This window comes from Malaclemys terrapin, chromosome 2 (assembly GCF_027887155.1).
Source record: "Malaclemys terrapin pileata isolate rMalTer1 chromosome 2, rMalTer1.hap1, whole genome shotgun sequence".
NCBI classification, from domain to species: domain Eukaryota; kingdom Metazoa; phylum Chordata; order Testudines; family Emydidae; genus Malaclemys; species Malaclemys terrapin.
Window position 1 is genome coordinate 163,957,543 of NC_071506.1, and position 26,700 is coordinate 163,984,242.

Here is a 26,700-nt window from a genome sequence, read left to right on the forward strand (position 1 = left end):
GGAGGGGAGGTGTACCGAGGCTGTTAGACCGGTCCTGCTTGAAAGCAGGAAGCCGTCCACACGGAGGACCTACCTGGCTAAGTGGTATCAGTTCTCCTCATGGGCGAGGGGGAGGGGTTCCTCCCCCGCGTCCGCTCCGCTCCTCCTGTCCCTTAGGACCCAAGGGCTAGCTCCCCCCTCGATCAGGATGCACCTGGCGGCCATTTCGGCCTTTCACCCTCCGGTGGCGGGACAGTCAGTGTTCTCTCACCAAATGACTTCCAGGTTTTTAAAGGGTTTGGACAGAGCGTTCCCTTATGCTAGACCTCTGGTTCCCCCTTGGGACCTGAACCTGGTACTGTCATGCCTCACAGGACCTCCCTTTTAGCCTTGGCCACTTGTTCCTGGTCCCACTTATCTGAAAAAGTGGCATTTTTGGTGGCTATCCCCTCAGCCCGCAGGGTTTCAGAGCTTAGGGCGCTGACCTCGGAACCCCCGTACACTGTCTTCCATAAGGGGAAGGTACAGCTCCGCCCGCACCCGTCCTTCCTGCCAAAGATGGTCTCGGTGCTTCATATGGACCAGGACATTTTCCTGCCAGTCCTGTGTCCTAAGCCCCATTCCTCCAATGAGGAACGACGCCTACACATGCTAGATGTGCGTAGGGTGCTGGCCTTTTACTTAGCTCAAACAAGGCCATTTCGGGCATCCCCTCAGTTTTTCATTGCTACGGCCGAGCACATGAGAGGGCAGCCAATTTCCACCCAGCGGATTTCCCGCTGGATCACCTCGTGCATACGCACGTGTTATGACTGGGGTTCCCCCGCTTCCTCTTGTTAAGGCGCATTCGACGAGAGCCCAGGCCTCATCTGCAGCCTATGTGGCTTGTGTCCCTATTCAGGACATCTGCAGGGCTGCTACATGGTTCTCTGTCCATACTTTTGCATCGCACTATGCGATCGTCTCCCAAGCAAGGGACGATGCCGGGTTTGGTAGGGCGGTGTTCCGCCCGGGTAATCCGTAACCTTTATCATTTAGAACTCCTACCCACCTCCGTCAGGTATAGCTTGGAGTCACCTATTGTGGAATGCACAGGAGCAATCACTCGAAGAAGACAGGACAGTTACCTGTTCCTGGTGTGTTGCAACCTGGAGTGTTGCTCCTGTCTATTCCACATCCCACCCTCCTTCCCCTCTGTCGGAGTTGTCTGGCAAGAAGGAACTGAGGGTGGGGGGAGCACGCAGCCCCCTTTATAGCACAATATGTCAGTGCCACTCCAGGGGTCACAGCGGTGCTCCCCCACTACGAATGCTGCTAAGGGAAAAACTTCCGGCACCGGTGCACGTGGCGAGCACGCACACCTACTGTGGAATAGACAGGAGCAACACATCTCGAACGCCAGTTACGGAACGGGTAACTGTCCTTTCTGCAGCGTAAATAAGCCTAGTTCCTTCAGCCTCTCCTCATAAGTCATGTGCCCCAGCCCCCTAATCATTTTCTTTACCCTCCGCTGGACTCTCTCCAATTTGTCCACATCCTTTCTCTAGTGCGAGGCCCAAAAGTGGATGTAGTACTCCAGATGTGGCCTCACCAGTGCCGAATAGAGGGGAATAATCACTTCCCTTGATCTGCTGGCAAGGCTCCTGCTAATGAAGCTCAATATGCCATTTGCCTTCTTGGCAACCAGAGCACACTGTTGACTCCTATCCAGCTTCTCATCCACTGTAGTCCCCAGGTCCTGCACAACTGCTGCTTAGCCAGTTGATCCCCAGCATGTAGCAATGTATGGGATTCTTCCATCCTAATTGCAGGACACTGCACTTGTCCTTGTTGAACCTCATCAGATTTCTTTTGACCCAATCCCCAATTTGTCTAGGTTCCTGTGGACCCTGTCCCTACCCTCCAGCGTATCTGCCTCTCCCCCAGCTTAGTGTCATCTGCGAACTTGCTGAGGGTACAATCCATCCCATCATCCAGATACCGCTTGATATCGGCTGCAGACTAGACATTGAGTCGTTGATCACTACCTGTTGAACTTGATGATGTAGCCAGCTTTCTATGCACCTTATAGTCCATTTATCCAAGCCATACTTCTTTAACTTTGCTGGCAAGAATACTGTAGGAGACCGTATCAAAAGCTTTGCTAAAGTCAAGGTATATCACGTGCACCGCTTTCCCCATATCCACAGAGCCAGTTACCTCATCATAGAAGGCAATCATGTTGGTCAGGCATAACTTGCCCTTGGTGAATCCATGTTGGCTGTTCCTGATCACCTTCCTCTCCTCCAAGTGCTTCAAAATGGATTCCTTGAAGATCTGCTCTGATTTTTCCAGGAATCAAGGTGAGGTTGGAGAATCCGGGGAACTTCCTTCTTCCCTTTTTTAAAAAAGGGCACTATATTTCTTTTTCCAATCGTCCGGGACCTCCCGCGATTGCCACGAGTTTTCAAAGATAATGGCCAATGGGTCTACAATCACATCAGCCAATTCCCTCAGCACCCTCGGATGCATTGCATCCGGCCCCATGGACTTGTGCATGTCCAGCTTTTCTCAATAGTCCTTAACCCTGTTCTTTCACCACTGAGGGCTGCTCACCTCCTCTCCATAATGTACGTCCCAGTGCAGCAGTCTGGGAGCTGACCTTGTCTGTGAAGACCAAGGCAAAAAAAGCATTGAGTATTTCAGCTTTTTCCACATCATCTGTCACTGGGTTGCCTCCCTCATTCAGTAAGGGTCCCACACTTTCCCTGACCACCTTCTTATTGCTAACATACCTGTAGAAACCCTTCTTGTTACCCTTCATATGCCTTGCTAGCTGCAACTCCAGTTGTGCTTTGGCCTTCCTGATTACACCCCTGCATGCTTGAGCAATATTTTTATACTCCTCCCTAGTCATCTGTCCAATTTCCCACTTCTTATAAGCTTCCTTTTTGTGTTTAAGCTCACCGAAGATTTATCTGTTAAGCCAAGCTGATCTCCTGCCATATTTGCTATTCTTTCTGCATATCGGGATGGTTTGTTCCTGCACCCTCATTAAGGCTTCTTTAAAACACAGCCAGCTCTCCTGGACTCCTTTCCCCCTCATATTAGCCTCCCGGGGAATCCTGTCCATCAGTTCCCTGAGGGAGTCAGTCTGCTTTTCTGAAGTCCAGCGTACGTATTCTGCTGCTCTCCTTTCTTCCTTTTGTCAGGATCCTGAACTCGACCATCTCATTGTCACTGCTGCCTAGGTTGCCACCCACTTCTATTTCCCCTACGAATTCTGCCCTGTTTGTGAGCAGCAGGTTAAGAGGAGCATGGCCACTAACAAAGCAGCCTTTGGCGGGACACTACTGAGAGTATCAATTCAGGACAAATTGTTTAGAGCAGGGCAGTCACAGCCTAAAGCTGGGGATTCTTCACTACTAAGGCACACCAAACCAGCCAAACAGAGAGGACTTCATTTTTACCCCACTGGCTAACTAGAAGTCATACAAGCAATTCCCTCAGACACTCTAGTTTCCCAGTATCACCACCAGCGCCACTCATTGGGATGAACGGTTATGAAAACCAATACCCCAGTAAAAGAAAAAAGGTTCTGCCAATCCCAAAGGACCAAGCCCCAGACCCACGTCAATAAACCAGTCAGATCTTACCCATAAATCAGGCTGTTGCCAATTCTTTAGAATCTAAAATCTAAAGGTTTATTCATAAAAAGAAAGAAATATAGATGAGAGTTAAAATTGGTTAAATGGAATCAAATACATACAACAAGTGCAAAGTTCTTAGTTCAGGCTTCTTTCAAGTTTGATGGAATTACTGCTGATTTAAACCAATCAAGTCTCTAGAATACAAACGTCATTCAGTCCTTTGTTCAGAGCCATAGTTTCAAGCATAGTTCCGCCAGAGGTCAGAAGCAGGATTTAAGAGAAAATGGAGGGGTTTCCACGGCCTTTTATATCCTCTGCCCTGTGGAAGGACACCCCTTTGTTCTTACTGTGGAAAATCACAGCGGCAAGATGGAGTTTGGAATCACATGGGCAAGTCACATGTCCATGCATGACTCAGTTTGCAGTGGCAGCCATTGGTCACATGCTACTGTGAATGTCTCCAGGAAGGCTCCTCAGATGTGGATTGGAGTCTCCCAAGGTCCATTGTCAGTTAAGTGTTTCTTGATTGGGCACTTAATCTGAAGAATTCTTTCTCAAGACGCTGAACAAATGCTTCACTAATGCTACTTAGAATCAAACACATTGAGATACAAGTACATATTCATAACTTCACATACAAAAATGATACACACATACAGACAGCATAATCATAACCAGCAAATTACAACCTTCTCATAGATACCTTATTTGACCTCCTTCGTACAAGATTTGATGCAACTAAAGGACCTTGGTTGCAACAATGATTTATATGGTCACAGTTCATGTCAATAACGTCACACGGTCCCTAGTTGGTTCCTGCAGCATTTGTACCAGGAAGTTGTCCCCAACACTCTCCAAAAACTTCCTGGATTGTCTGTGCACTGCTGTATTGCTTTCCCAGCAGATATCAGGGTGATTGAAATCCCCTATGAGAACCAGGGCCTGTGATCTGGAAACTTCTGTTAGTTGTCCAAAGAAAGCCTCATCTACTTCATCCTCCTGGTCTGGTGGTCTATAGCAGACACCCACCACGACATCACCCTTGTTGCTCTCGCCTCTTAAGATTAATCCAAAGACTCTCAACAGGCTTTTCTCCAGTTTCATACTGGAGCTCTGAGCAATCATACTGTTCTCTTACATACAGTGCAACTCCTCCACCTTTCTCCCCCACCTGTCCTTCCTGAACAGTTTATGCCCATCCATGACAGTGCTCCAGTCTGCCCGTCTGACGTAGTTACTTACCATCCCTTATCTTATACATGTTGATTCAATCAAAACATCTCTATCCATCACACTGTCATCACAACATTATCTTTAGGAGGGGTCAGTGTTTTCCTGTTATCTTTTGGGGAGTGAGTTTGTACCACACCTGGTATCATGGTGTTCTGTTACCACCCTTATGGAATGTGTTTGTGTGAGTGTCCTGCGCCTATCACTTCTTAGAACTGTGTGTGTGTTTGCAATACCAGCCCTGTTTTTGCCAAGTTCTGTGAACTTGCAAGCAGGCATGTTTTATAACAGGGCCTGACTTCTGCTTGCAACCTGACCTTTGATAACTTTGCTTCATAAAAGCAGGGCCAAGCTTCTGCTTTAATTCAGGCCTCATGTTTCACACTCTCTCTCTTTCTAGTACAAGGACCTTCCCCAGAAGCACAAGGGTTGGCTCCCTTGTCGTCTTGGGTGAAAGATCTTAGTCTAAGATGGGTTCTCATCTGTATTCAATTTCTAGATACTTCAGCCCCCCCCCCCCATCTTTTGGAGCTGTTCCTTTCTATCTAGTTATGGTTGTGAAAAACAGCTTCTCTTCTTGCTTCAGTCTTCCAAAGTTCAATGAGTTTGTTTCAAGAGGCAGGATGGCCTCATCTTGTTTTTCCCTTCCTGTGGACTTCCCATCCCCTTGCTGATATCTGTGTAAATGGGGCTTCCATTGTTTTTGTTCTCACTTTGCTTAATAGCACTGGAGCCAGGTAAATAGGTGCCTTCTCTCCTGTTTGGGAAGCAACCTGTTTCTCCCTGTTTGGCCACAGACTTTAAAGCATAATATCATTAAGTTTCTGTATCTCCTCAGATAGTGTTAATATATATGTTTCAGAAGGACATAAATCACCAGTGTGTCATTAGCTTTCAGAAAAGACCTTACTCTGTACACTTTTATAATATAGTTATATTGTATACAATCACTTAAGGTTCAGCCCCGCATATTTATAGACCAGTATGATTTTTTTTTTTAAGTGAATTGGGCCCACTGTGGATGCCAGCCTACTCAAGGAGCAAGTTGGTTTTTGACCACCAAGAAGTTGCTGTGATCAGGTCCTGGCTCTTGCTACAAACATTGAGGCTGGATTCCCATGAAAACTCAAGACCAGTACTGCTTTTATCGATCTGTCAGCAGCATAAGGCGCAGTTTGGAAAGATGGTCTGCTACTTGAAACTGGCCGAAGTGGTCCCCTGTGTGTGGATTCTCAGGCTGCAGAATGCCATGCTTAGCAGCCAAAGTTTGTGCATGTACTTCGGAAGTCAAACCAGCAAGCCATGCATTTTGAATAATGGGCTACCACAAGGTTCTGTGTTTGCTCCGACACTCTTCAGTGAATACACCAGTGATATGCCTGAAATGATAGCGCAGAAGTTTGTGTATGCTGATGATTTGGCACTTGCAACTCAGGCCCATAGCTTTAAAGAACTTGAAGTGAACCTTACATCTGACCATAAGATCATGGAGGAGTACTTCCAGAGGTGGAAGCAGAGACCAAATCTGAGCAAATCAGTAGTCGCTACTTTCCACCTTGACAATAGAATCACACAAATGCTCTAACTGTGGAGTTGTGTGGCAAAACTGTGCGTTATGACCCAAAGCTAACATATCTTGGTGTCATCCTTGACCGTAGGCTGACCTTTCATGATCACCTCAAGAAAGTAGCCTCTAACACGAAGACTCGCTTCAACATTATTCAAAAGTTAATGGGAACAAGCTGTGGATCAACTGCCTCGGTGTTACAAACATCAGTCTTGGCCCTAGTGTACTATTTGCAGAGTACTGTGCACTGGTGTAGACAAGAATCTGATTAATCCAACTTGTGGCTTGGCAGCTAAATCAGAACATGCGAATCATCACAGGAACTTTTAAAATCAACGTCTCTACCATGGCTTTCTGTATTAGCTTGAGGTTTGATGTTTGCTATCTACCGAGATATAGCCACAGGATGAGAACTTAAATGTGCCAAAGAGTAGTCAGAACTTCCCATCCAGTAGGTTATGGATAACATACCCCAACAATGCCTAAAATTGCAAAATTTATTGACCACACATGACCATCTCATGTCTTTTTGGATCCGGCCAGGGAATGGCAAAGTTCTGGATCTCATCTACCTTCCAAACAAGCACATCCTTACTGACCCAACAAGCTGCCCTCTTGGTTTTAACCTGCCACGCAGACTTTGTACCACATTGAACTGCATCTGAACAAACCATGGAAGATGCAGCTACTTGATGCACAAGTGGAAAATCAGACTCCCCTTTGTACGACTGAGGTGAGAACATCCAAACCATCGAACATCACACATCTTTACTTTGCCAACCCCATAGTTCACATCCTTTTACAGCCCTTTCACAGTGTTCAATGCTCAGTGGTTTGAGCATTGGCCTGCTAAACCCAGGGTTGTGAGTTCAATCCTCGAGGGGGCCATTTAGGGATCTGAGGCAAAAATCTGTCTGGGGATTGGTCCTGCTTTGAGCAGGGGGTTGGACTAGATGACCTCCTGAGGTCCCTTCCAACCCTGATATTCTATGATTCTGTGAAAAGGTTGGTCTTGCCATTTTCTATTCCCCTGGAGATGGCAACAGCCAGTGAAGATTTATTTATGTACATTCCAGGTGTAGTCCGTGTGTCAGGTGTACCTATATGAAATGGTGGAGGCCGTAGTAGGCTCTGCTTGGTAAAGTTGTGTTGGTGATATGAGGACCTGTGGTTAACTTTGAGTTGTGTGACGGAGTTGTGGTTATATGTTTTGCACCTTCTGATTCTGAGCAAAGGGAAGAGCTGCTTGTGAGTCTTCAGGATCTACTGTGCATCAATTTAATGTATAGTTGTGTAAATTATGTAATTAGTAGGGCACAGGTGTTTTAATAGAGTGCTTTCATATCCAGCTTGCTACTGACAGTTATCTATGCATTTATTATCTGCATATATTCCAGGTAAAGTGAGTGTGGTCGATGTCAGGTGTAGCTTGTTGTTAAATTGTATAGTAAATTGCTTAACCACATTTTGGTTCCTTATGAAATATAGTCAAGAGATGAAATAACCAATGTTAGTCAGGTTTACTGGTGTAAGCCAATAATGATATAGTACAGGAAAAGGATTCTATACAATACCAGATTTCGGGAAGTAGTCTCATGTAGTATTGATGCATTCACCTTACGCAGAAGGTGTATGTGATGGGACCCCTGAGTACAACCTGGAACTGTGGGACTGCTATGCACCCGTAACTCTCCAGCCTGAGTTCTTTCGTGGTGCTTTGCTAGTGACAAGCAGCAAACCCCTCCAGGTGCTGTTATTACTCAGCCATCACCATGGAGAGGCACACCCAGCTAAGCTGCATGAATGTTCTCCAAGCCGTTCATGAACTATGCACAGGGAAACATCAGCAAATCTCCCAAGCCACTAACCTTGAACCCAGGGGTGCTGGAACAATTTACATAGTGGGGTTACTGAGATCCATTGAACCAAACTGTAAATCCTGTATATGATGGAAACCACTTCAAGTCAGGGGATTTGGCCAGCACCCCTAGTTCCAGCACCTATGCTTGCACCCCAGAAATATACCATCTTACACTGCTCAAGACCTTCTCTTTAACAGTGCAAACTCGTTAATTAGTTCGCCACTTCGTCAAAGGAAAGTAGATGTTCACTAGCCTTTGTAAACTGAGCAGATTCCCCAAGCTCTTTAGACAAACTCACTGGTAAGGATAAAACATTAAAAGAAGTTTATTAACTACAGAAAGATACAGGAGTACTTGTGGCACCTTAGAGACTAACAAATGTATTAGAGCATAAGCTTTCATGGACTACAGCCCACTTCTTCGGATGCATGTAGAATGGAACATATATTGAGGAGATATATATATACACACATACAGAGAGCATAAACAAGTGGGAGTTGTCTTACCAACTCTGAGAGGCCAATTAAGTAAGAGGAAAAAAAACTTTTGAAGTGATAATCAAGATAGCCCAGTACAGACAATTTGATAAGAAGTGTGAGAATACTTACAAGGGGAGATAGATTCAATGTTTGTAATGGCTCAGCCATTCCCAGTCCTTATTCAATCCTGAGTTGATTGTGTCTAGTTTGCATATCAATTCCAGCTCAGCAGTCTCTCGTTGGAGTCTGTTTTTGAAGTTTTTCTGTTGTAAGATAGCCACCCGCAGGTCTGACATAGAATGACCAGACAGGTTAAAGTGTTCTCCCACTGGTTTTTTAGTATTATGATTCCTGATGTCAGATTTGTGTCCATTAATTCTTTTGCTTAGAGACTGTCCGGTTTGGCCAATGTACATGGCAGAGGGGCATTGCTGGCACATGATGGCATATATCACATTGGTATATGTACAGAAAGATAGATTTCAAGTGATTATAAGTGGTAGGCATAAAGGTTAGAAAAGAAAAAGTAAACATGAATTCTAAATCCTAAACTTTTAGACTAAGCGAGAGTTGAATCGAACAGTTTCCCTCATCCTACTGAATGTAGCAGGTAGGTTATATGTTTATACACAGGCTGAATTTTCTTCTCAGTTCACAATCTTTTGTCTTCGCAGTGTTCTTGTTGTCTTCAGCGTAAATGGAGAGAGGTGGTCTCATGATGCCACTGTCCCTTATTTTATACCCTCACTCCATGTGCCTGGAGAAATACTGGCTCAGACATGTACTGGGGGGCCTAGCTGAGTCACAGAGTTGAGCAATCCTCCTTGTGTGCTGCTTGCACAACTGAGTCATAGAGTTTAGGATTATATGGGGAATATAAGAAAGGGCACTAAGCATCCATATCCACTATTTCTTGGCAAGAACCTTTACAGGACTACGAAGTGTTCATAAAAGATCCCCCTTCTGTGAGGTCTCACTCAGACCAACCTTTGGCTAGTTGCTTAATTCAAGGAATGTGTCTTTCTGCCTTTCATTGCTCATCTTAAGCACTATAAAATAGATGTGGTGTTTGTCCAGTGTGGCTTTTGGATGAAAGGTTTTGAAGTCTTTCTCTTAGTTTTCCTTCATTCACACCCTTCATGGTTATCATGGAAGCACTCAGTCTCATACAAGGACTGAATCCTTCGGGTATTTCTTCTGCTCTGTGACCTACTACAATTGGGCCCTATGTTCTGTGATATTGCTTGCCACTCAGGGTGTTGTCCATATCGCAGTCACATGACACTCAGTCCACTTAGCTATTGGAGATGACTGAGTTCAGAAGACCATATTGCTGCTTGTTTCCCCACAAAAGTATCATTGCCCATGCATCTTTCTCAGACCAGCTGAATCTAGTTATGCTTTAGCTGCTAAAGAGCCCTTTACAATTAAGCGGTTTGTCTCTATGTAGGTGCTTATAAAATGTTTCCAAGTAAACTGCTAACCTTTACTTGAATAAACTGATGTATTGAACTCCATTGCTAATTATAAAGTATTTTTTCCACACCGCATATCCATACTTGTGGTTCTTCTTTGAATCCTCTCCAGTTTTTCAACATCTTTTTTTGAAGTGTGGACACCAGAACTGGATACAGTTTTTCCCATAATGGTCTCACCAATACCACATATTGGGATTACTACCTTTCTTATAAACTATCCTATTTATACATCCAGTGATCATGTTAGCTCATTTTGACACATTGCTATGTTAGGAATTCATGTTCAATTGATTACTGTGACCTCAAGTCCTCTTCAGTACTGCTTTCTAGAATACAGGCTGCCATCCTGTAAGCATGGCATGTAATCTGTGTCCCTAAGTGTATGACTTTGATTGTATTTAAAATGTAGTTTGATTGTATCCATCATAATGGTGATCCAAATCACTTGGTAATATGTTGTCCCCATTGGTATTTATCACGCCACCAATCTTTGTTTTATCTGCAAGCTTTACTGGCAATGAGTTTATATTTTCTTCCAGGTAATTGATAAAAACAGAGTAACATTGGGATGAGAACCAATCCCTGCAGGACCCCTGTAAGAACACTACCACTCATTCATGATCTTGAATTAGCAATTCTATTTTGAGATCTATCTGTTCATTTTTATTTTATTTAAAATGAGTCACTGATTTTTCTATAGCACTAATTTATTAAACAGAATGTGACACATTACAAAATCAGATTTCTATAAGGTGGTATAGTATAGTATTACTTGAAATGGTGAAATTAGTAAAATCTGAAAAAAGTTTGCTGTCTTGTGCCACTATTCTAAATTGTTTATCATCTGTCTTAAACGTATTTTAAGTTCTTGCATATTTATTTATTTACAGATGGTAATAGTGGCTGGAGATGTCCTGCTTGTCAAAATGCTTCAACACAAGTTCCTACTACTTATACCTGTTTTTGTGGTGAGTGTATTTCATATTTACAGTTGGTATTCCTTAATTAATAAGTTCTAATACTGTTGAAGAATCTTTCCTTACATCCCCAAAAGCGCTCTTTCATGGCTACTTTGTTAATGATATTGGAAGATAACCACCTGACTTGTGTGACATTTGATTCCTATATAAAAATTATGTATAACAAATATTTAGATAAATGTTAAAATAAAACCTTTATTAGGAATGTTTTGGAATCAGTATTGATATGAAGACATTTAGTAGGAAAAATATAATCTAGAAAACTGCTAGCATACCTTGTTCTAAGGTACAGGTAATTACAGCTATTGTAGGCCTTTCCCTACATATATTATATTGGTGCAACTTTTCTAACGTGTGAATTTAAACTAATATAGTTAAACCAATTCAGACTCCTGTTTGGACACTCTTATTTTGGTATAAGAGTGGCTTTTTATTGGTTTAGGTTAAGTTGATTGGAAATGGGATTAAATTAAACTGAAATAAGTGTTCACACAGGGGCTTGCACTAGTTTTAATTATGTCAGTTTAAGAAAAGATTTAAGTTAAACAGGTGCAACTTTCCTGTGTAGATCCAGAGCCTAGATCTCTACTTTACCATATGTAGGCTCATGCACAGAACAGTGCAGAATCATGAGATAAATGAATTAACTGCATACCTTTAGATGTCTTACCAGTATTCTGACCACTGATTCATATTTTTGAGACTTACACTAAATTTCCAAACTTCTGAGCAGCTTCAGTCAGCTTCCACTTCTTAAAATCAGCCTGTCTTGGAAAAGTTGCCTCCTATTTTCTAAAAAACTTGGAATATCACCTCACTAAAAGTGACACCTCAAAGTCCAAGATGGTCCCTCCCTCATCACTCTCAGTATGTTTACTTTAAAGTTCATTATTGTATTGAAGTATACAATGGGGCTGTTTCTGCATCTGATTTTTTGTTTTGTCTTGCTTTTTAGGTAAGGTAAACAACCCTGAATGGAATAGAAATGAAATTCCACATAGCTGTGGAGAGCTTTGTAGAAAAAGAAGACCAGGTCAGGACTGTCCCCACTCTTGTAATATGTAAGTAAGAGTGTTTCAGAATGTTTTGTACTGATCTACAAGCATTTGTGAAAGCTGTGGAAACAGATATTTGGGTATTTGTATTTTTCTTTCAATTTGTCGGTCACTTCTTAAAACCACGGTTTTGATGGCTATTTCATGAATGAACAAAAGATTTGTATGAAATTGATTATTATGGAATGTGGTTTTCTTTACCAGTATGGAAAAAGTTTCAGGCTTTCAGTGACTAATGCCAGGTACTATTTGTTAGACGTTTTTCAGGTTCCTTTAGGAAAGTATAAAAATTTAAACTTTTTTTCAATGTCTTTAATTCTGAGCATAAAATATATTACTTTTTATACATCACCGGATCAAGTATATTTTTCAGGAGAAGCGTGGAAATTAGTACAGTGGCACTTATTGTTCCTCTTCACTCTGTTTTATAGAGAGGGGAAATAATAAATGCATTTTCAGTTCTGATCTCATTGTAAAAGAAATAAAATTACAGTGTAACCAGATATAACAAATGTAGAAATTTTTAGAAATTTTAATCTTCATATAAAGGCTTGTGCTTATGGCTGAAAATTTTGGATTTTAAGTATAACAGCCCATCTTTCATAGAACTGATATGTTTTTTGTATTGGGAATGAAAAATAAAATCAAATTTTTAGGATTGGTTAGTTTTTGGGCCAGTCTACTGAAATAATATCTTTTAAATTTAGGTATTGCCACCAAGATCAAAGATTGTGCACCCTGTTTTATTAAAAAAAACAAACTACACTTAAAAATGTTGACCATTGTGTGCCCCTTTACTGTTGTAAAGATAAACGTGGTAGGTAAATCTATAACTTCCCCACTTTCTAAAACTGCTTTGAAAAAGGCATTTTCTAGCTTAGTAATACAATGATCAGTAGTAGCTGCAGGTTTGTTTCCCCTTAAAGAGAGGAAAGATGGTCAGTGGGTCAGGTGCTGGACTGGACATCAAGAGACCTAGGTTGTAGTCTCACCTTGGCCACTGACTTGCTGTGCGGCTTCTCAAACAGAAGTTATGGGCTTCATGCAGAATTTATTGTGTGGAGTTCTATGGCCTGTTATTCAGGAGGTCAAACTAGATCATAATGCTTCGTTCTGGCCTTAAAATGTATGAAAGTATCTATTGTCTCTTGCAAGTTAGTGTGCTATAGGGATATTGTCAAGTTGAATTAAATCTTTTTTTATATTGACTGACTTTAAAATGTTCTCCCAGAAAAACCCTTAAATAGTATTTCCTAAAACTTCTTTTTTAAAAGGTAAGGATATTTAAAAGGGTCATTTGGGCAGGCCCAGAATGCCTGCTGCTTTTTTAGTTTCAGCTTTGCTGCTTCTGCTACTAGTAAATCTGCTCTGGCTGAGCCCAAGGAAAGGCATGCACCATCATCAAAACAGTCATATTGCTACATTTAGCAGCATCTTATGAATAAAGTAAATACGTTGATTAAATACATTTTTCTTTAGTCTGTCTTAGTTGTGGTAATCTTAAGGGTTACTTATAACAATAGTGAGTGCAAAACATCAGATGGAAATGTAATTTTCCAAATGCATGATATCCCTTTAAGTGACCTTGCAAGTAAAACTAAAATAAATCTCAAATAACATCAAGAACTAAAAATACATTAAATATTTCTGTTATATATAACATTATTATGTTCATAGTTTGCTTGTATTTATTTGAGAACACATGGCTAAAACTCCTCCCCATCCCCCAATATCCATATATGTCAATACAGCTGTAATATGAGTTCTTCTCAGAAGATGGAAAGGAAACCAGTTAAAAGCATTGTGGTATTTCTGTATAATGGGAACTGATCCAGCTTGAACACATTAGTTTCAAAAACTTTCAGAGAAACACATAATGGGGAAGAAGAGAATAAAACCAAATGTGCACCCAGTGTCGCCTCAAATATTTAAAACTTGTTAGTGGTTGTCTGTCTAATATTGTTTATCTTGTCTTTTTAGATTGTAAATTTCTGGGTCAAGGATTTTTCTTTCTACGTGTTTGTATGGTTCCTGGCACAGTGGATCCCTAATCCTTATTCGGGCATTTAAAGTAGAAGTAATACATAATAAAAACAAGGAAAATTAATATATTTTTATATAGAAATGCAAACTAAGTAGCTTTGTTTAGGTTTTCATTATTAAATCAAATATCTTCCCCACCTTTTTAGCAGTGTATACCTAGTTTTGTACAAATTCATACATTTGTAAGACCAGAAGGGACCATTATGATCATCTAGCCTGACTTGCTGCATAGTACAGGTGATATGAATTACTGGGTGGAATTCTGCATCAAGCTCATATCCTGTAGTTGAGGGACACCATGTAGTGTGGACACCGGGACTGGACATATCATTACAGTAATGGTCTCACCACAGTTGTGTGTACAGAGGTAGTATCCTCACTCTACTTCTTGATATTTCCCCTTCTTTATACATCCAAGGATTGTATTTAGCTCTCTTTAGCATTGCAGTGGGGAGTGCATGTTCAGTGGGTTATTTACCATAACCCTTAAATCACTTTTGAGTCCCTGCTTTCCAGGATACAGTTACCAATCTAATAAGTGTGACTGCACTCTTTGTTCTTCACTGTATAGGGCCTTGTATTTTGGTGTATTAAAATACATGTTCCTTAAATGAACCCAATTTACCAAATAATGCAGGCTGCTTTAAGCCTTTTCTACATCTTTGTTGACAATTTTTTTTTTTTAACATCTCACCTAGTACTGAACTTCTGTCATCTCTAGGATTTCTTTTATTCTTGATTTTTTTATATTTTTATATACAGTAACTCCTCACTTAATATCGTCCCGGTTAACGTTGTTTCTTTGTTATGTCGCTGATCTATTAGAGAACACTCTCGTTTAAAGTTGCTCAATGCTCCCTTATAACGTTGTTTGTCCACTGCTTGCAGGAAGAGCAGCCCGTTGGAGCCAGCTGGTGGGGGCTTGGAACCAGGGTGGACTGGCAGCCCCCCATCAGCTCCACTAAGTTCTCTGTGCGGCAGCCACCCAGCAGGCTATCAATTCCCGGGCAGTTCAGGTGTCCCTCCCCCCACTGCCATGTCCTGCTCCTAGCCTCTGCCTTGGAACTTCTCCCAGGAGCCTCCTGCTTGCTGTGCAGGGGGCGGAGGGGTGCTGATGTCAGGGTGTCCCCCTCCCCGTACCTCATCGCCACAGTGTGTGTGGGGGGGAAGGACACGACAGGGCTCAGGACGGAGGGAGCTTGTGAGCAGCAGCTGCTGTCTCAAGTTGCTGATCTACTTAAAAAGGCAGTGTACTTAGAGTGGGGTCAGTTTACTTAAAGGGGCAATGCGCGTGTGTCTCACACACACACACACACACACACACACACACGGTGTGTGTCTCTGTCTGTCTCTCTCACTCTCACACACACGCGCATCCCCCTGGCATTGGGCCTGGTGATGTATTGCTTTTTAAATTATCAGTTTGTTTGAGCACCTTTTCTTAAGAACATAAGAAAGGCCGTACCGGGTCAGACCAAAGATCCACCTAGCCCAGTATCCTGTCTACTGACAGTGGCCAATTCCAGGTGCCCCAGAGGGAGTGAATCTAGCAGGCAATGATCAAGTGATCTCTCTCCTGCCATCCATCTCCACCCTCCATCTTATTATCTATCCCCTTTTTAATGATTCCTAACATCCTGTTTGCTTTTTTGACTGCCGCTGCACACTGCGTGGACATTTTCAGAGAGCTATCCACGATGACTCCAAGATCTTTTTCCTGACTTGTTGTAGCTAAATTAGCCCCCATCATAGTGTATGTATAGTTGGGGTTATTTTTTCCAATGTGCATTACTTTACATTTATCCACATTAAATTTCATTTGCCATTTTGTTGCCCAATCACTTAGTTTTGTGAGATCTTTTTGAAGTTCTTCACAGTCTGCTTTGGTCTTAACTATCTTTAGCAGTTTAGTATCATCGGCAAACTTTGCCACCTCACTGTTTACCCTTTTCTCCAGATCATTTTTGAATAAGTTGAATAGGATCGGTCCGAGGACTGACCCTTGGGGAACACCACTAGTTACCCCTCTCCATTCTGAGAATTTACCATTAATTCCTACCCTTTGTTCCCTGTCTTTTAACCAGTTCTCAGTCCATGAAAGGACCTTCCCTTTTATCCCATGGCAGCTTAATTTATGTAAGAACCTTTGGTGAGGGACTTTGTGAAAGGCTTTCTGGAAATCTAAGTACACTATGTCCACTGGATCCCCCTTGTCCACATGTTTGTTGACCCCTTCAAAGAACTCTAATAGATTAGTAAGACATGATATCCCTTTACAGAAACCATGTTGACTTTTGCCCAACAATTTATGTTCTTCTATGTGTCTGAAAATTTTATTCTTTACTATTGTTTCAACTAATTTGCCTGGTACAGACGTTAGACTTACCGGTCTGTAATTGCCGGGATCACCTCTAGAGCCCTTTTTAAATATTGGCGTTACATTACCTAACTTCCAGTCATTGGGTACAGAAGCAGATTTAAAGGACAGGTTACAAACCTTAGTTAACAGTTCCGCAACTTCACATTTGAGTTCTTTCAGAACTCTTGGGTGAATGCCATCTGGTCCCTGTGACTTGTTAAGTTTATCAATTAATTCCAAAACCTCCTCTCGTGACACTTCAATCTGTGACAGTTCCTCAGATTTGTCACCTACAAAAGCCAGCTCAGGTTTGGGAATCTCCCTAACATCCTCAGCCGTGAAGACTGAAGCAAAGAATCCATTTAGTTTCTCCGCAATGACTTTATCGTCTTTAAGCGCTCCTTTTGTATCTTGATCATCAAGGGTCCCCACTGGTTGTTTAGCAGGCTTCCTGCTTCCGATGTACTTAAAAAACATTTTATTACCACCTTTGGAGTTTTTGGCTAGCCGTTCTTCAAACTCCTCTTTGGCTTTTCTTAAGATGATGTTAAAAAAAATTAGTGAACAGAGTTTGAGCGTAGAAGTTTCTTGTTATCAGGGAATAACATACAGATTATCGAGGGTGCAAAGTTTGGTTTAAGATAAGGTGGCATGAGGAATACATAATCTGCAATATCCCCGATTGTGGTATTACATTCTTGCACTTAATTTGGCAGTGTTTACGCTCCTTTCTATTTGCCTCACTAGGATTTGACTTCCACTTTTTAAAGGAAGTCTCTTTCTCTCTCACTGCTTCTTTTACATGGTTGTTAAGCCATGGTGGCTCTTTTTTAGATCTTTTACTGTGTTTCTTAATTTGGGGTATACATTGAAGTTGGGCCTCTATTATGGTGTCTTTAAAAGCGCCCATGCAGCTTGCAGGGATTTCACTTTAGTCACTGTACCGTTTAACTTCTGTTTAACTAACCCCCTCATTTTTGCATAGTTCCCCCTTTTGAAATTAAATGCCACAGTGTTGGGCTGTTGAGATGTTTTTCTCACCACTGGGATATTGAACGCTATTGTATTATGGTCACTATTTCCAAGCGGTCCTGCTATAGTTACCTCTTGGACCAGCTCCTGCGCTCCACTCAGGACTAAATCTAGAGTTGCCTCTCCCCTTGTGGGTTCCCATACCAGCTGCTCCATGAAGCAGTCATTTAAAGTATCAAGAAATTTTATCTCTGCATTTCGTCCTGAAGTGAAATGTTCCCAGTCAATGTGGGGATAATTGAAATCCCCCACTATTATTGAGTTCTTAATTTTGATAGCCTCTCTAATTTCCCTTAGCATTTCATCATCACTATCACCGTCCTGGTCAGGTGGTCGATAATAGATCCCTAATGTTATATTCTTATTAGAGCATGACCATAGAGATTCTATGGAACATGTGGATTTGCTTAAGTTTTTTACTTCATTTGATTGTACATTTTCTTTCACATATAGTGCCACTCTTCCCCCCCGCCCCCCCACCCCCCCCGCACGACCTGTTCTGTCCTTCCGATATATTTTGTACCCCGGAATGATTGTGTCCCATTGCTTGCTCTCAGTCCACCAGGTTTCTGTGATGCCTATTATAGCAATATCTTCCTTTATCACAAGGCACTCTAGTTCACCCATCTTATTATTTAGACTTCTAGCATTTGTGTACAAACACTTTAAAAACTTGTCACTGTTTATTTGTCTGCCCTTTTCTGATGTGTCAGATTCTTTTTTATGAAAGTGTTTATCATCTGATCTGGCCCCTACTTTATCCTCTTCCATCCTCTGCTCCTGACTATAACCTGGAGATTCTCTATCATTAGACTCTCCCCTAAGAGAAGTCTCTGTCTGATCCACATGCTCCTCTGCAGCAGTCGGCTTTCCCCCATCTCCTAGTTTACAAACTGCTCTACAACCTTTTTAATGCTTAGTGCCAGCAGTCTGGTTCCACTTTGGTTTAGGTGGAGCCCATCCTTCCTGTATAGGCTCCCCCCATTCCAGAAGTTTCCCCAGTTCCTAATTAATGTAGACCCCTCCTCTCTACACCATCGTCTCATCCACGCATTGAGACTCTGAAGCTCTGCCTGCCTACCTGGCCCTGCGCATGGAACTGGGAGCATTTCTGAGAATGCCACCATAGAGATCCTGGATTTCAGTCTCTTCCCTAGCAGCCTAAATTTGGCCTCCAGGACATCTCTCCTACCCTTCCCTATGTCATTGGTACCTACATGTACCACGACCACCGGCTCCTCCCCAGCACTACACATAAGTCTGTCTAGATGCCTCGAGAGATCTGCAATCTTCGCACCAGGCAGGCAAGTCACCATACGGTTCTCCCGGTCATCACAAACCCAGCTATCTACGTTTCTAATGATCGAATCTCCCAATACTAATACCTGCCTTTTCCTAGCAACCGGAGTTCCCTCCCCCGGAGAGGTAACCTCAGTGCGAGAGGCAACCCCAGCACCGTCTGGAAGGAGGGTCCCAACTATGGGAAGTTTTCCCTCTGCTCCTGTTGACTGCTCTGCTTCCCTGGGCCTTTCATCCTCCTCAACAGCGCAGGGGCTGTCTGACTGGAGGTGGGACAATTCCACAGTGTCCCGGAAAGCCTCATTAACATATCTTTCTGCCTTCCTTTGCTCCTCCAGTTCCGCCACCCTTGCCTCCAAAGTCCGTACGTGGTCTCTGAGGGCCAGGAGCTCCTTGCACCGAATGCACACATACGCCACCCACCCACAGGGCAGGTAATCATACATGATACACTCAGTGCAATAAACTGGATAGCCCCCACTCTGCAGCTGGGCTTCTGCCTGCATTGTCTCCTAGTTAATGAAGGGGTTGTTTAAAGCAAGAAGTTTTGAATGTAGTTTGGTTTATAGGTTTTAAGGGGAAAAAAGGGTATAAGATAGAACCGGCAAGGGACACGTGCTCCCTTCCCGCTCCCCTTCGAAACTCCCTGTTAGCAGCCCCTGGTCGCAGAAGCTCCCTGGTCGCTTGTGCTCTGCTTTATAAAGCCCTGACCTGGGTGAATGCCCCGCCCACTGATTAAGGCTCAGCCAATTACCTCTCTTCTAACATAGTCTCTGCTGGCGCCTCTTCTTTATTACCAGAAAAGAGCATGTCTGAGATAGGTATCTGCCCAACCTCCTCTCCAGTGAAGAATGGTGCAAAAAAGTCATTTAGCTTCTCAGCAATGACCTTCTCTTTACCTGAGAATCTCAGCTTTCATTTTAAAAAGTAAATTTCTAATCCCCATGTTTGTAGAGGAGAGCATGAGAATAATTAGAATGATTTGGGACATGGAAAAACTCTCATACGAAGAGAGTGAAAGGATTTGGGATTGTTTACCTTAGAAAGGACACTAATAAGAGAGGACAAATGATAATATGTATAAAATAATAAATGATACAGAGAAGGTAGATCAGGATCTTCTGTTCTGTCCCTTTAAGATTAAGGGGACCTTTAATTAAATTAAAAGGTGGCAAATTCAAACCTGATTAAAGAAATACTTTTTTTACAGAGTACATTATTAGACTGTGGAACTTATTGCCATATGAAATTGTGAAGGCCAAGAAATTAACCATATAGATGTCCAATCTCATTTTGAATCTTGATAATTTCTTGATCTCCATCTCTAATACCCCTTTCTCTAATATCCCTCTGTCTCTAATATCCCTTCAAAAATGTCACCTTTCATTACAACTCTGTATATTCTTGTTAACCATATAAATATCCAGTCTTTTTGAATCTTGCTAACAAGGATATATAGAGTTGTTGTAATGAAAGGTAACATATTTTGGAAGGGATATTAGACCTCATGCTTCAAGATTTAAATCAATCTAACTATGAGATATTAGAATGAGAGCTAATGTCGGGGGTAGACTATCTAATTTCTGCCTCCTGGGAGGTTCTTACACCTTCCTCTAAGACATCTGGCACTTGCCACTGTCAGAGATGGTACTGGTCTAGGTGGACCTTGAGTCTGATCAATTGTGGCCATTTCTCTCTTTCCTAATGTAATCACATGATGCTAGTAGCTGGGGCTTTAGGATCTCGAGCTGGAAACACTGATTATTGTTCTTACCAGCTTTGCCTGTTACTTTGGGGGATGCTCATTTGTTAGGATTACTCTTTGGGTGGTGGGGGGTTCTGTACTTCTATCAATGTACTGGCTGTGTCACTTGTGTTCTCATATGGAGCTCTACTTCTCCCTGCTGCAAGTTCCCTCCCAATGGAGCTATCCTGCAGGAACTAGGTTCCCCAGGGCTGGGTTCTTCCAGCCCCAGAATCAGACAAACACACACATTAACAGACTGTGTCTGAGAGGACCTGGTTCATCAGCACTCCCAAGCTGACACCTTATATGTCCCTGGACTCAGTAGGCTGGTTTGAGCAGCACTTCCAAGCTGTCACCCTCATAGGCCCTGGGACTCACCAGCCTGGGTCAAACAGCACGTCCAAGCTATCACCCTCATATGCCATGGGTCCCGCACCAGAATAGAGCATGCCTGAGCAGGCTGGGTCGAGCAGCACCTTCAATCTGCCACCCTCATATGCCCCTGGACTCAGCAGACTCGGTCGAGCAGCACTTCTAAGATGCCACCCTCATATGTCCCAGGTTCAGCACGTCTCTAGCCCCACTTTCACGTTACAATTGTTGTGGTAGTAACCCCACAGGATTTTTGGGCGCTGCAGGGATCTTTTAGTTTAGGTACAAGGAGTGTTGCTGCAGAGCAAATGAGGAAACCAAACAACACCCACGATGCGGGGGGAGAGAGAGAGAAAGAAGCAACCAGCTTAATCATGAAAGTTATTTATTGCCAGGTAATAACCATAGGGGAGCCAAACAAACAAAACAGTTATAATAGTAAATCTAACTTAATTTGGATTATAAAAGTCAGGTGTACAAAATTGTAACTGATCACACAAGTCAGGGTCAGAAGGCTATACCGAGAGAGAGAGAGAGCTGGGTTCTTACCACTGTGTGAAGCTTGAATTGATCAGGGGTCCCAGGTGGTGGTGGTGGTAGCTGAGGGTCTGGAGTGCTGGAGACAGGCAGAGCCCGCAGCACGATCAGTCAGGAGAAGATGAAGTGCCAATGGAACTGATGTAGATTTTGGATCCAGGCATCAGAACACTTACTTGAGCATAGGTAGGGTTTTTTGTAGAGAAACAACAATGGTTCAAGATTTGTTTATGCGTAAACAAGGGAGTATACCAAAGTTGTTTTGTTCAGGCTCTACCATGGGAGCTGATCATTCCTGGTTTTGGGCGGTGTTCCTTGGAGGGAACTCACAATATAATTAGGAAGCTTCACTATTTTGGATACCAATAAAAGATTTATTACTAGAATTGATCTGATAATTACTGAGATGTGTGTGTGTAGGTTCATTAACATCTGGAGTGGAGATCCCCCATCATGCAGTGCTTCCCTGCTTTTCTGGTCCCAGAGTTCCATGTGGTTCTTGCCTTGGAACCTCTGTTCTCCATTCTGTATGCTAATCTTCATTCTGTATGTCCCATCTTCAATGCAAATAAGGCTAGGGCAGTTTCCTTAATCCTGTCATCCTTATTCCAGGGGTTTAGGTGCGTCTCCCATTGTCTTTTCATTGCTTTTTGTAAGTCTTTCTTCTGATGCAGATTTGGTTCAAGCAGAGAGGCTGGGGGTAGGGGAGGTCTTTAATGAGTCAGACATGCTGGATACTGTGCCCTGGTTCCCCAAGAACACAGGTAACATTCTAGGAAATCCTTTAAATATTGCTCCCTCATCTATTTGGCCTAGTCTGTCTTTTACTGTGTTGTAACCAGGTATTATGGTATCCCACTGATTTTTGTCATGTCAGCGTATTTCCACATATAATTTGCCAGTGTAAGATATTCTTGTTCTTTTAATTTTTGCTTTAGAGTCTCATGTTTGTGAACAGAAATTTGTCTATCATTTTTATTTTTATTTTTTTTACCAAGCACCTGTTTTAACTGCCTAATCTGACAGCTTGATGATTTTACTGAAATTTCATGTGTTCTTGTCCTGTCCTTATCCTCTAGTTCAATTGTAATTTTGCTTCCTATTCTTTACTGGATATACAGATGCAATTGTCCATCGATGTGTTCCTTAACTCCTGTCAGCTTTCCCCCACCTCTTAATTTAAACACTCCTCCAATATCTTATTTTACATGCTCGCAATGTGGTTTCATTTTAATTAAAGTGGAGCCTCCATCCCTTCTGTATAGGCTTCCCCTTCCACAAAATCTTCCCAAGTGCCTCGTAAACTTAAACTTGTCCTCTTTTACACTATCTTGTCAACCATGCATTGAGACCCTAAAGTTCTCTGTACCTAGTTGGAACCAGGCATGGACTTGAAAGCATTTCAGGGAAGGTTTCTACAGAGGCCTTGAATGTAAACTGTCTTCCTAGTAGTCTAAATTTAACTTCCAGGATCTTTCTCCTGCATGGTTGGTACCAGTGTGTAACATGACCATAGACTTCTCCACAGCAATCATCAGAAGTCCATGTAGGTTTCTTGTGATGTCCACAGCCTTTTCACAGGCAGGCAAGTTTCCAAACTGTTTTCTCAGTCACCTTATACCCAATATATTCCTATATCCCCTATTACCATAGCCTTTCTTAGTCTCCCAAGAGTTTCTCCTCCCCTGGAGAGCAGTGACCTTGGTGCATGAGGAATTGTCAGTCTAAGTGGGTTCCAGTTAAGGGTGAGTGTTTAAGAGTCTAATTGCTAATCAAAAACATATATGTGCATTGGAGATCAGTTAATGTCACTGAGACATTGAGCTTTTGCATTTCCTTACCTTTGTGATTTTAATTTCTAATTCTAACATTGTATTGTTATAAAACAAACAAAAAGGTTAGTTATGACTGTTTTTAAAATATGCCATGTGACTAAATTTTTCCTATTATCTGATGTTTTAAGTTGTTATACTTTTCTCTGAATACATTAGAAAAATGCTTGCTAAAGATTGCAACATGTTTTTAAAATTTAAATATAAAAGTTATCTTCAATGTTGATATTGACATAGTGTTACTATTCAAGGTTGTCATTGTTACTGATGACATACAATGGTTAGCAAGGGAGTTAACGTTGACACAGTGTTGCTGAGGCCACAAGCTATAATTATAGCATTAGCATTATCTCTACAATGGCAGAGGGATTAGGAGGACATGGTTCATCGGATATACTAGAGAACTTTAGAAGACCATGAGGTAACCCACCCTAACAGAGTGTAGTTTTTAGTGACTTTTAGGGACTAGACCACAATTAGTAGCTTGAGTTTGCACCTGGTTCTGTAGCTCAAGCACTAGAGATTCATGCTTTTAGATTGCGAGATCCCTGCTTCAATCCCCACAGACACAGGTAGGCTTGGCTGAATTTGATTTTTTGTTTTTAAGCATTTTTTATTTTTATTAATTTTAAATTGTCACGGTTGTGCAAAATTATGGGTTTTAAAGCATTCTATTTTTTATTTTTATTTTATTTAAATTTTCACCATTGCAGGAAATTATGGGAGGGTCAGACAATGGGGGATGGGTCAACAATAATTATTTAATGACAGTAGGTGTTGAAATTCAAACACAAATTGTCACAATCACATGTCAACATATATACAATAAATATTAAAGTTCTCAAGCAACATTTTTTTACTGTAAATGTCTCAGTAAATTTCAATTATGATGGAAATATTTTTTCATCAGTTTGTGTGAGTACAGTGAAGTCAATATTTACTGAAATTTACAGATAAAAATCTAATTCTTTCAAGCCTGCTTATAGGATTTAAAGTGCTATGGACATCTGGAGTTCAGAATGAGAGAGGTTCCCTGTCAAAGTGAGTGTACAATCTACAATGACACAGCATGGCTTTTTGTCCTCCTCTAGTAACTTGCTATTGTGTAATGATGCCCCTAGTCAGGACATCTGTACAAAAAGAGCCCTGGACTTCTGGATTTAAAAGAATCCGCTACTACTCTTTAAGCTAAATGATAGAGCCTTTAAGTTAAAGACAGATTTCACAAACGGTATGCCTACATTCCAATCAAAGGTGTGATTGCAGCTTGTGTAGGCATAGCCACACAAGCTTTAATCTAGCTAGCACAGCTAAAAATAGCAGTGATGCCATGGTGGCAAGAGCTTAATTGCGTGCTAGGAACGTGAGAATATACCCAGGGTCCCAGGTGGGCTTGTACAGCCTGTGCTGCAGCTTGTGCTGCCATGGTTTCACTGCTATTTTTATCCATGCTATGAGTGAGTTAGATTAAAGCTAGACGAGGTATTTTTATACAGTCTGAAATCACCTCTCCCCTTCAATTCCACTGTACATGTTACCCATGCCTGCTTGGGTGTGGCACTCTGTCCCTTCTAGTGGTACCTAGCCCAGCTAGAGATTGTTGAGTCTGCTACAGCCTTAGCTAATAGCCATCTGGCTTTTAACTCATGCAGTAGAGGCTCATACACTAAGCTTCAGAGATTCCAGGTTCAATCCTGCCCGCCGATGGTCTGTTGGCATTACACACATACCCAGAGATAAATGTTAGTGTGAGTTAAAAACAACTGTGGCGTCTGGAAAAAAAATGTTGTTAATATATATGCCAAATGCCTAAAAAGTTTAGAGGGTTAGTGTCACAGAAGAGCAGGTTTGAAGATTTGAAAGGTAGGCGCATCTTTTGTTAGAGTCCAGGAGTGTATCATCAACAACGTTGTTTGTAATTGATGTGAAGGTGGCAAAGAATACTGGAGACCTTGCCCTTAACTTATTTCCATGCTCTCAAGGATTTGGGTGAGTGGTGTAGCTCCTGAATTGTCACTAAGTTTTTGTTAGTATAAATATAACTTTGTAAAACACTTTAGGAAAAAATATTAATATACAAATGTTCTGATAATGTACTGTTGTGTTTTAAATTGACAAGCCTTTTATAATGCCACAGACTGTAGAAACTTTTTCTCTGACTAGTGAAACAAGTTTAAAAATAAAGATACCATATCTTTTTTGTGACTTATTAAAATGTTTTCATTTTTAAGCCTCTGCCATCCAGGTCCTTGCCCATCATGCCCTGCCTTTATGACAAAAACATGTGAATGTGGGCGAACAAGGTGAGATTATTTTGATTATTTTTTTTACAAACAAAAATAGGAAATTTTATAAATACGGGTTGTAATAAATTTCCATTCTTTGAGGTATACTTCCAGTCTGTGTATTGGGAATGTCAAAAGCAATTTCTGCAAACTTCGCTGAAAACTAGACACAATATATTTGAAATCTACTCTGTTCCTTAAAAAAAAATCTAAATAGGGACAGATGTAATATATGAAATAGTCATCCTGGTAATTTGTCATTTTTACAATTATATTTTCATATTTTTTAATTCTTTCCTTTTTTTGTATGAGATCCACAAACAGGGAATTGAAACTGATATATACAAAAAAAAAATCTAATTGTTATAGTATTCTTAAATGTTATTTGTAATAGGTAAATGATAGCGATAATTTTTAGTTGATGTAAACATGTTGCTCTAAACCAGGGGTTCTCAAACTTCATTGCACTGTGACCCCCTTCTGACAACAAAAATTACTACATGACCCCCAGGAGGGGGGACCGAAGCCAGAGCCCACCTGAGTCCTGCTGCCCTGGGTGGGTCGGGGGGAGCTAAAGCCTGAGCCCCACTACCCTGGAGGGGCAAAGCTGAAGCCCAAGGATTTCAGCTCCAGGCAGGGGGGACTGTAACCTGAGCCCCACTGCCCAGGGCTGAAGCCCTCAGGCTTCGGTCCCAGGTGGTGGGGTTTGGACTTGGGCTTCCGCCTTGAGCCCTGACAAATCTAAGCCAGCCCAGGCAACCCCATTCAAACAGGGTCACAATCCACTTTGGGGTTCTGACCCACAGTTTGAGAACCACTGCTCTAAACCCTGTAAACAAGTCTTTAAAATTCCAGTAGAGGCAAAAAATGTATTGCCAATTTTTAAAAATTCAATTAGTGCCATATTTTAACAAAATCGCATTACTAAGATCTTG

At 41.8% G+C, this 26,700-nt stretch overlaps 1 protein-coding gene across 1 annotated transcript in view; it reads left to right on the top strand.

Annotated features, from left to right (window-relative positions):
- NFX1 (nuclear transcription factor, X-box binding 1) overlaps positions 1–26,700 on the top strand; it is a 200,059-nt gene that overhangs the window by 39,866 nt on the left and 133,493 nt on the right. Inside the window, exons 4-6 of the mRNA XM_054018265.1 lie at positions 11,115–11,192; positions 12,160–12,265; positions 25,712–25,783. Of these exons, the coding sequence (XP_053874240.1) occupies positions 11,115–11,192; positions 12,160–12,265; positions 25,712–25,783 (256 nt within the window). The remainder of the gene's footprint in view (positions 1–11,114; positions 11,193–12,159; positions 12,266–25,711; positions 25,784–26,700) is intronic.